General features: G+C 43.8%; 1 protein-coding gene across 1 annotated transcript in view; it reads right to left on the reverse strand.

Moving 5' to 3' along the window:
• Positions 1–9,366, reverse strand: part of WDFY4 (WDFY family member 4) — a 285,936-nt gene extending 276,570 nt beyond the window's left edge. Inside the window, exon 1 of the mRNA XM_019556081.1 lies at positions 8,916–9,366. Within this exon, the coding sequence (XP_019411626.1) occupies positions 8,916–8,941 (26 nt within the window). The 5' untranslated portion in view covers positions 8,942–9,366. The remainder of the gene's footprint in view (positions 1–8,915) is intronic.
• Between the last annotated feature and the right edge of the window lie 2,207 nt (positions 9,367–11,573).

Here is an 11,573-nt window from a genome sequence, read left to right on the forward strand (position 1 = left end):
TAATGTAGGCCCAGCACTCTTTCCTGCTTATGCAGGGGGTCGGACTCGATGATCTATTGAGGTCCCTTCCGACCCTAGCATCTATGAATCTATGCAAATACTATATAATTTGCATGGGCCTTCGATGCTTAACATGAGAGTCATGAGCTAGGACTTGTGAGAGTCAGATAATCCTTGCTCAGCCACTGCCTGCTGGGCAACCTTTGGCAAGTCACTCTGGTCCCCATGCTCAGCTTGCTATGTAAAAAAGGGGAAATAATGCTCTGCAAAAATCCTTTGAAAGCTACAACTTACTCTATGAGAGCAGGGACTTACTACTAGAGAAGATACATGCCAAGCCATATGTCCCTAGGTGTCACAGAGTTATGGTGGGCTCACTAGGATAGAAGCGCAGTGTTTGCTGCAGGGACCCAGGTGAGGTAGACCTAGCTGGTACGGTCAGGGCCAGGACAAGGTTAAGAGGACTGTTCGGAATCCCATTTTTGCATTGAACTGGACAACAGAGACATGCCAGGCAGGCTACTCCTGCTTGCTGTAGGGTCTAGCTTAGGGGTGGGCAATTATTTCAGCCCGAGAGCCACTTAATGAGTTTTGGTGAGCTGTTGAAAACCACACACATAAAATTAATGGGGAAGATATTGTTTTAACAAATTATAGATAAAAAACAAAACATGCTAAAAATCAAAGATCTACTATAACATATTTTAATTTATTTCAAAATATAATTTTTGCCCTGATCTATGTTTTTTTGAGTAGTTTATATAAAGGTGATTGCACAGCAGCTCAGAATAAAGTCTTATTCTTGTATATTGAAAATTAGGTTAAAGAAAAACAAAGGAACACATTCAATGGAAAAAAGAATCAGCTCATTTCCAGCTTGGGCTTTGGGCATTCGGGCGGCCTCCCTGTGACCTCCCTCAGCATGACCACAGGCTCCCAAGCTGCAGGTAGGCAGGGCACCATTGGCCCAGCCTGACCAGGGATGCCAGGGCCTGCTGCATGTAGCTGGGTGAGAGGGCCGGGATTGCTTCTGCCCAGTATTGCCCGCAGTGCCAGCAGAGGCTGGAGCTGCCAGGACCCAAGTGTGGCTCCCCCAGGGCCGCACAGTGCCAGGCAGGCGAGCGAGCCCTCTTCCACACAGTGCCCCCTGCGGTACCAGCAGAGCCTGGAGCCAGAGCTGCCAGGGCCTGAGCATGGTTAGTGCAGGGCCACCACCCATCCCACCTGCCTGTGGGCACGATAGAATTAATTGGTAGGACATATTTAGTCATATCCCATGGCCCATATTTTGCCCACCCCTGATCAAGCTGAAGCCCACTTGTGGCAGTTTACTGAAGGTTGGTCAATACTAAAGCCTGTAGCTGCTGTGCCTCCTGGTTCCTTAACCCTCATCTTGTCTCCTGGTTTTTGACTTTCATTCCCAAACTTTTGCTTGTTTCTCCTCCAGTCTTTCAAACTGGACTGGACTGGTTAAATCCTTGTTTGTCTTCTGTGGACAACAGCACAGCTAGTGGGGACACTGGATGGAGTAAAGGAGTAAGAAGCTTTCAATAGCCTAAAATAAGGCCCAGTGAACAACCGTTTTCTGCTCCAGGCAGATGGAGATCTTGGCATCTCACCCTTGTCCCCCAAGTCTTTGCCCCTATATCCAGCTTTCCTCCCTCAGCCTTCTCAGGTCCTTCCGTCAGCCCTGTACTCCAAACCTGTATAATCATATTAATTGGACTGGTGAAATCAGGCTTTTCCAGTTGTACAGTTTCTACAAAATCCTGCCTCTTGATGCCTACAATGTTCCCCAAGTGTCTAGATTTGACAGGATATACCATATTTAGCCGAATCCAAGATGATTCTGAATTTAACAATAATTAGATTCTTCACATGGAAAACAAACTATATATTTTTTTTAATTTCCCTGTCTGGAACTTAATTTTTGCAGGGTTGCCTTAAAGTTGTCCCTTCCCCCCACCAGCACCACCTACCACTGCTGCAAGCAGGCAAGGAGCAACGGCAGGGCAGGTGATGATAGGACAGGCAGCAGGGCAGTCAAGTGGCCTCACTTCTGCCTCTTGCCACCTGCCCCCACTTTCACTTGGTCCCCTGGTTACATACAACCCAATGCTTGCATGCCCCATGTTGCCTCTAGCCCCAGCTTGATCACACAGCAGTGACAGCAGCTCTGGCTGGGGCTGGAGGCAGCATGGGCTCCATGTATCCTGCCCCCAGCAAGAGCTGGGCCCTAGCAAGAGCCAGAGCTGCAAGGAGAAGGTAAGCAGCAGTGCAGAGCAGAGGAAGGAGAGCAAGCTATAGTGGGAAGGTGGTGGGGATGGTAGTAGCTGTGGCTCCAACTCTGACTCCGAGATGCAGCCACCTTATACCTGAATCTAAGACAAGGTGCTCCCCGCCCCCCCATGTTGAATGGGGAAAAAAACCTTTGTCTTATATTTTAGTAAATACAGTAGTTATCAAGAGTTAGCATGCTGCAGACAGACACACAAGTGCCATCCACTGAATTTTAAGGCTTTGGTGGGCTCAGCCAGTTTACTGACAATCACAAACCAGCAGGGCCAGCAGCAGAGGTGGCAGGGCAAGCAGCCTCAGGCCAAGGGGCCACTTGCCACAGAGGTGGCAAATGAGCCAGCAACTTCAGGGTGAGTGAGACTTTGCTGGACCAGCCCTTCTGCTGCCAAGGGCCATGTCCACTGGAGCCCAGGGGCCCCAAGTTCTGCAGGAGGCCCTGCTCTACCCTAGCCACACCCCCAACTTCTCTAGTCTTTAAAGCAGGAGCGTCTAACATACAGCCTAACACATTATGACTTTGCATGCAGAATATCTACAACCAGCTTTTTTACTTGCTATTCCAGATGCGAAAGGCAGTGCCGCCAACCCAAGTATTCAAAAATCATGAGTTAGCCCCCCCTGCCAAATTTAGTGACCAGTTTAGAAGTCATGAGATTAAAATACATGTGAGGACTTTGGCCTGTGAACAGCTATGCAGCCTGTGTCCTGTTGTTTGCACTTTGCCCATCTCAATCCTGCCTCTCAGTTTCACTTCCAGATTCTCACTAGTAGGCTAATAGTTCGCAGCCTTTGTAGGGGATGTAAAGCTGTTACATCTAGATCAGCCTAACTAGGGTTAGGTCAATTTAAATGCCCATCTGTGCCAGCATTCTGGGTGGTTTAAATTGCCGCAAAATGGCAGGCTTCTTCTAAGGTTGGTTCTCCTGAGGAGGCAAGCTAACTTAGATTGGGAACAGGTTAACCTGTAGACGTTCAGAGCACAGCCCTGGGGCTGGGGAAGCCCTCTCGCTCTCCCCAGTCCTGAGGCTGTGCTCTTCCTACCCTTCCCCACAGCCTTCCCAGGCTAATTTTAGCCCCTGTTCCTCCCTCCCCCTCCCCCACACACCAACCCCACTGGACAGACACCAACCCCCTCCCCAATCATGTCAAATGCCACCTCCCCACCACAAGTTACTTACACCCCACACAACTTCCAGGAGCAGCAAATGCTACTCCCACTCTACAATTCACATGGCTAAAAGCAAGCTGCAGAAACAAAGACTGGGAACAGCAAATAGCTTAGACTCCATGCACCCCATGTTAGACTCAAAGCAACCACCAGAAAAAGTCACTTCATTGCTTCCACTTTTTTTGACTGCAGAAAAATAGTAGAGCAATTGTGTTGTAAAGAGCTCGGAAAGATCACCATGGATCAGAATATTTTTGATATAATAGATTCCTATTTAAAATCTCTGGGTTTCTCTTGTGAATCATGCAATTGTTTGCATAGCTGACCATTGTCCTCACAGCACCCTTAAAAGGCTGCCATGGCACCCCAGGGTGTTGCAGCACCTTGATTAAGAACACCTGTAGTAGGCAATGAAGAATGTAATTGTCCTCTCACCACTATTCACCAACCCACCTGGAATGTACTGATGGCCACAACACTGTTCTTAGTGGGATATGACTGGCACTATCCAAATCACTGACCACTGGAACAGGGAGGCCAAGGTTCACATAGACACAGAGAATAAAGTATCAGATTAAGTCAAAGCCTAAAAATCAGGGTTGAGGCACAGTGGCCAAGCAGCGTGAACAAACTACTTCTGTGGAGAACTAGGAGACTTCACCTTAGGAGCATTTGTAGACAACACTTAAGTGGATTTAAAGTGAGTTAAATGCCTTTTGCACCACTATAATGGCATTGCTGTTTGCACATTAATTCCACCCACTGTAGCACCTTTGGCGGCATAGTTTCACAGTTTCTAGGGTCGGAAGGGACCTGAGCAGATCATCTAGTTCGACCCCCTGCCATAGCAGGAAAGAATACTGGGGTCAAATGACCCCAGCAAGATGCTCATCTAACCTCCTCTTAAACACCCCCAGGGTAGGAGCCTGCACCACTTCCCTTGGAAGTTGGTTCCAGACCCTAGCCGCCCTGACTGTGAAGTAGCGCCTCCTGATATCTAACCTAAATAATGCACCTTAAATGACTTTGGGACGCAGCAAATGACTTTGGGGCTGCTGCAAAGTAAAAACACCTCTGAGAAGTTTTAGGGGGGTTGTACACAATACAGAGGTTTAATTCTTCCTAAATTGAAGTGGTGGTTTTTAAAAAATACCGTTTCACTTTAGGGCAAAGTAAGCCCTCGTGTTGTGTACACCCATGTCAGGACTGTTGGTCTGGCATGTCTCACCAGCACCAAGATTTCTTAACAGATAATTAATGAAGGCAACACAGTAACTCAGCAGAAGGCACACAAGGACCCCATTATACAAAATAAACAGGAAGGACAGGTTCCTCATAACTGAGTGGGAAGGGTATTTGTCAGACTTTATATTTAGCCCTGGTAGGAGGACACTGCTTGATATCAGCCCACTGGTGAGCTGTCACAGATCTGTACATTGCACTGAGAGAGATCATGCTCGATGAAGAAAGTCACTGAAGGCCTTCTACAAAGCCAGCTCTTCATTAAGGGAGGCCTCAGCTTTAGCAGGGATTCTGAAGGGTATCCCTTTATCACAAAATATATTAGATGCCTTGGTGTCAAAAACTATCATGACCACAGTGCACAGAGAGCACCAGATTTAGGTATTTTTCCATTTCTGAAGCTTCATTTAGCAAATGCTTATTAAAGCAAATAAACCTCACTAATACTTACAGTTCAATGGGACCCAGCATGATCCCCTGAGTAAGGGTGGGTCAGGTCCAGTAATGAAGATATGGCCTCACCCTTATCTGGAGTATTCAATCAGTAGGTCTCAAAGCACTTTTACAAAGGAGGTCAATACTGCTGTACCCGTTTTATTGATGGGGAAACTAATGCCCAAGGAATTGAAATAACTTGCCCAAGGGCTCCCTACAAACTGAACTGCTCTAATTATTTGATAATAGACAAGTTGTTTGTCTTTTATTTTGCCCTAATAATTTATATAGCTAACCTATTCTTCTAATGTGGGATAAAGTTTACTTAGGTTCTGCTTGCTGGAGTAAATCACTGCACTCCGGAGGGTTACATTGTGGCCATAATAAAAAAAAACCAACAGCAAGAATCTAATCTGGGTTGAAGAACTGGAAAAACAGTCTTAGTCACATCCCCTTTCACCTAAAACATAATCTTAATCTTTTTATCTCAGGAGTTGAGTTTATGTAAGAAAGCCTCCAATATATAAATCTAAGTGTAAACACCATTCCCTCATAACAGAAGCTACAATTTAGTCTGCTGCTAATTCCAACAGCCCTGAGGAAGATGCACTGCACTGCAAACTAAGGCCCCTGAATTAATCTATTCCTTATCCAGATTGACCTGAGTATATTTCCTTACAGTAGTATCTACTATCTCCTAACAGTTTCTTCCAAACCCTTCAAGCTTACCATCTTCTCTTTGGAAGATAATTATTTGCCTGGACAGGTCAGTGCACTAGGAGGCCATGAATAGAGGCTCTTTATACTTTAAATAACTGATACATTTTCAAAAGGACCAAAGTCCTTATATCCCACCATAGTACTGATCTTGGTCATTAAAATTTAGTCAAAGGCCGAGCACCTTTATAGACTAACTAAGTTATATAGCTATATATATAGGGGGAGAAAGGGAGGACAAAGTTTTGTGAACCCAAGTTTATTTCCTTAGAAGTGAACTTGGGTTCACAAAACCTTGTGCTCTCTCTGTATCTCTTATTTAGTTAACCCAGAAATGCACCCTGCATTCTGACCACCTTAAGGCTAACATGGCTAACTACCTCTCTCTACTTATTAAAATTCAACTACTAAGGACTGTTTGCTGTTGACGAGTTTATAGACTATTTTTGTGTCTGATAACGACAGATCAGAAGTCTGAATAAAAGAAACCTTTCTTTAAAAGGACATGAAAGGAAAAAATATATATATATATTAGGCCCAGTGTTGTAATTTAGAAAGTGGCAGTAGGTAACAAAGGGGAAGTGAAACTTACTGGTAAGATTTTCCCCATGTTCAAAATGAAATCTGTGAGACCACATTACAGCAGCCCTTGCCCTTATCTGACTGATAAAACAAAAGAACAAGAACTTATCTGACTGATACAAGAAAAATTTATGGGAAACAATCAAAGATCTGATGCTAAAATCCTTTAGGCCTCAAGAACTGAATCACTAGGTGCATCTACATGTGTAATAATGCTTTTCCTAATGCACATTAAATTTAGTACCTCTAATATAAGCATTTATACACATACTTTTCCATGCTGCGACGCACCGGAGATCTGGCAAATCGGAGCAGACTCAATTAATCGAGTCTGCTCCGCATGCGAGCTGATGCGCACTATACTGCGTTGATCGCAGTTGTATAAGTTATGAAATGTGCGACAGTGTGGAGAAAATGGTGGCAATGCGCTTTTGAACTAAAACGCCTTCGACATGTTTTAGTTCAAAAGCAGACTACCCACCATTTTCTGTATACTGATGCATATTTTGCCACTTATACAACTGCATGTGTTGCAGCACTGGGCACTTTTCAAAGCACCCATGCTGTGGTGCATGCATGTGTAAAAATGCCCTAAGATACTAAATAAATGCACATTACACTGCCCTAATGCACAATACAAAAAGTGCACCCTTTTTTTTAGTGATGCTTAAATGCATAGTAGCATATTTTACTGCACATTAGCATATTTTAATTTTTTTATGCAATGCTTTAATGCACAGTAAAATAGGCTGCTGCGCATTAAAGCACATGTGTAGATGCACCCACTGTGATTGATTTTAATAAAAAATAAACTGGATCTACACAGACCAGTCCTATCAAGATGACCCATATTGGCCCCCTGTCTACCCATATTAGCTCCTTTTCTCCCTCTCTCAGTTGTATATAGCTTTCTGAATAGTTAGCTGGGTAGAGATGCATCTTATGGATAAACTACATCAGGGATGCATAAACTTTTGAGACCCCAGACTCACTTCATCAAATTCTGGGCTCAAGAAAGCTTATGCATCTCTGACATGGCAGGGGAGAATTCCATCCTACGGATTAGCTATCTGTGTAGGCAGTTATAGTGTTCCTGATAAATACTATTTGCCCAAGTTCAACATATTCTATATTATGGACTTTCCCTTATTTCTTCATATAGTCAGCCTGGACTTTCCCCTAATGATCTCTGTTGCTCTTCCCTGTTTTCCCTCTGGCCTGCTCAGTTATTTACAGCATTCAAAGTAGGAATTATATGTTATGTAGAGAGTCTGCAGTTTGAGTTCAGTCATTCCAAAAGAAAGGAACTAGTTAAATTACAGTTAATATTGCTATGTGCAATTCCCTTCCCTCCCTTTGTCCTTTCTGTTCAAATCATAAACATTTCGGGACTAGAATGATTCTTACGTGTTCGCACAGCGCACCAAAGGCTCCGTCTTGGTTGACAGAGGTTCTATCTTGCACACTACAAGCAAGAGAAGGTGGCCTTTAAGACACATTGCAGACTTAGAGAGAGCTACATACTGTTCAAAGGACACGTATCTTTTGCTAAGATAAGGTGCTTGGTTCTTCAGCAACATCAAATTCAGATACTGAGCAGGAGTCACTCCAGTAAAGGCAGAGTTGCACAAGTTTATAGCAGGATTAAATCTGCCACATTCCAGCAAATCATTGATTCATTCTCAGATTCTTACCTGCGTTCCTGTTTACTTTTGTTTGAAAAGCCTTTCTGCACACTACAAAGCAGGCAGTTATTAAACAGGCACATCTCCTCTCCCACACGTACATTTTCAGGTAAATTGCATTTTCTTTCTCTTTTAATGAAATACAATAGCTTACAAATACCTACTTAGAAAAGAAAGTCTTCACTGATTTACTGCTGCTTGAATCAGAGCAGCAGAGGTGAATAACACTGAAAAATGGGAATTCTAAGGTCTGGTCCAATGATCAATGAAACGCTGTTTCCAGCACCAAGGAAAATACAGAATACCTCTAGCTACTCAGTAGCCAGATGACTGTAAAAAATAAAAACTCAGAGAAATCATCAAAAAACACAGAATGAAAGCCAGGACATTACACATCTGATCACTTAAAAGAGAAGGCAGGGTAGGGCACCTCAGAGTCTAACCTGTTCAGAAGCTTTTGTAGGCAACAGCCTACATCATCAGGTGCTAGTATAAATGGACTTGAAGCATGTAAGAGGACAGAGCTATATCAAATCAAACAGCTATGAAACCTGCATCTTTGACTCCTTTTCTCCCCTTAAGCCAAAAAACATAATTAACTTGTGCACTTCCCTCATTTGCTTCTTTTCCCAACACCACAAGCATGAGGTACATTTTCATTGAAGCGTCTACTTTTTGAAAGCAACTTTATAAAAACAAATTGCTAAGTCAGGTCACCAGAGGCCATGTTCCTTGGACGAGCAGCTAACCAGCTGTTTCCAAAATAAATAAAAAGGCAGACAACATACCTGCACTCAGATTTAGTGACTTCCATAGCTGGCAAAAGCTATATCCAGTGAAACCGGCTTTTCTGCTTTTGTCTGTGATCTGGCTGGCCTGCCAGGCATCTTAAAGCCTTCAACTGCTCCAACTCTGCTTTTTAAACTTTCCACTGTGAATCACTTGGTTAGCTGCTGCACTTATTTCCTGGGGAAAGCGGAAGTAGAGAAGCACGTCTTAACCACAAGCTAATGGAGTCAACAGGCTACTGGAATCAACAGGCACCTGAAACAGCTCTGATCACATGGAGCAATTCAGCTAGGCATTGAGCGGCCTGAGAGCTGGGGTTCTCTCTGTACCAAAGGATCACCAGGGAGTTTCCCTCTCTTGTAAAGTGTTTTCCTTCAAGATTTGCTGCATGGTGAATAAAAGAAACAGGAGTTACAGTTCCAAAGCTATCTAGATGCCCTCTTCATGCATCGGTTATGTACCAAGTATGAGCAGCAACATGTCTGTAAGCAATGTGCCTCTGATCTGAGACTCCACCTTTAAAAGTGCAGGGATTGCTGAGATCACTGAGGGATGCCTGGTGCTCAATGGTGCTGTGAAGCAGAAAACATTATGGAAAATGTGTGATGAGACATCCTAGCGAGCTGGACTTGAATAAAAAAGTGATACAAGCCTGAAAGATTTATTTCGGTCTGGCAGCCAGGAGCAGAATGTCTGGAGAGAAAAACAGCTAACTTTTTGTGGCAAATCTATGGAACAGCTTGCAGACCACTCAGCAAATCTAAAGTGCAGGCATGGCAGCAGGCCCACCCAAAAGGTCCCACCATTCTTCAGAAGCTGCTTTTATAGCAAATAACTACCCCAAATATCATTGATGCCCAGGAATAGTAGGCATATGCCATTTTTTTAAGGATCCAGCTGGTAAGGTAATCCTATGGTACAGCTTCATGCATCAGGTTCTCCTGTAAACAGTTTGGTAGCATCCAGGTGCACCAAAATGGATGTGGAGGTGAATGCTTTGTTAAACTCCTTAAAAGCTGTTTGGGCTTCCAAGGATCATTTAAATTAGGAGTGGCCAACCCACAGCACACATGGCACATGCTCTTAGTGTGTAAAATATGCAAGTGCTGCTAGGAGTAAAGGAAAGATAGCTGGAGAAGGAGTAGGGAGTGGAAGATGTGGGCAAGGTCTAGGCAGAAATAGTCCTGCATCAGCCTCTGCTTCCTGGTCTCTGGGGTGGCATGCAGGACACAACTTTGCTTTCCCAGGAAAGGTAAGACTGACCAGCCCCTTCTCATCACAAGAGGGAGGTTGGGAATTTGCCCAGGGTGCAGAACTAGTTAGCTACGTCTCTGCCCTGGCCCAGCCCAACCTAGCAGTCCCACACCAGGGCCAGCACGCCCAAACAAGAATGAAACCAGCCTTATCACTGCCCTTCAACAAGTCCTTTGTGCCAGGTGTCTCCAGAAACAGGTCAGGGCACCCCCCATGCAGCACTACATGCCCTGGTGCTGCTCTGCACTGATCCCTCCAGCACAAGCACCCCCAATTACATGCAGGCTAAGGTATCAGGCCACAACCCTGAACCTCAATTATCAACCTAGATTCTCAGCTTGACCAGCACAGCCATTCATCCCTACCTACCACCTAATAGCTGGTCCCACAGGTGGGTCCAGGCTGTCCTGGAGTCTCCAGCAGGGCCTAAGCCTCTGCCAGTTCACTGGCACTGGAGCAGAGATGTGGATTTTCCAGAAAATTTTCCAATGCCCTAAATAGATCATGACCTGATTTGGCATGTTTATTTGACTTATATTTACTAAACAAAACTAAAAAAGTACCCCCATGTTAATTTTATGTCCCAATAGCCACAAGTATTTTAAGTGAAATATTTGATTAAGAAAAATAATTAAATACAGCACGCTTAATGTGGTTTAAATGTTATATTCAAATACATTCAAACTTTATGTGAAAAGAAATTATTTTTATCGGAATACTTTTAAAAATGAAAAGACAATACACAATAGCATCTACTTCCCTTATGTGGTTTGTTTAAATTTAACAAAAGAACTAAGGCACTGAAAACTGTTTACAGTTTACACTGAAACACTAATTTTAGCACACCCAAAGAACTGTGCGTGATATACCGTGCTTTGGTTTTGATTTGACCTGCAAAGCCAATTAGGTGAATTTATAACTTGATTTTTGGTTTGGATTATTATGTGACTGTATTTACCCTCCTGTTTACAAATTGGTAAAACATATATGTGCTTTCTCACTCACTTCCTAAGGATAATCACCTGAAAAACATTAATTACAACTTTGAAACTGCCAAGCTTGCTTAATATGGTATTGGCATCCATTCATTTTTACTAATGAATTTTATGAAATGATGAATTTTTAGTAATGGAAAATTTCCCGTGGAAAATTTTCTGCTCCACATCTCTGCACTGGAGCCAACCAGAGTCAGCTGATCCTCCACTTTCCCCATATAACCCTGACCCAAAAGAGGAAGGGTCTGGGCAGCAGTGCTTCACTTGACTCTAAACTGCTTTGCTCTTACATCCAGCTTGCTCTCTGCCTCTGCTTGATTTCCTGGCTTCTTGACTCAGCTTGTTCCTAGAATAGACCCCAGACTCAGATTGATCCCCTGACTTCCTGAGCTGGCCTGGCCCTACGCT

Source organism: Crocodylus porosus, unplaced genomic scaffold (assembly GCF_001723895.1).
Source record: "Crocodylus porosus isolate Cpor-Errol unplaced genomic scaffold, CroPor_comp1, whole genome shotgun sequence".
In the NCBI taxonomy this organism is placed as follows: domain Eukaryota; kingdom Metazoa; phylum Chordata; order Crocodylia; family Crocodylidae; genus Crocodylus; species Crocodylus porosus.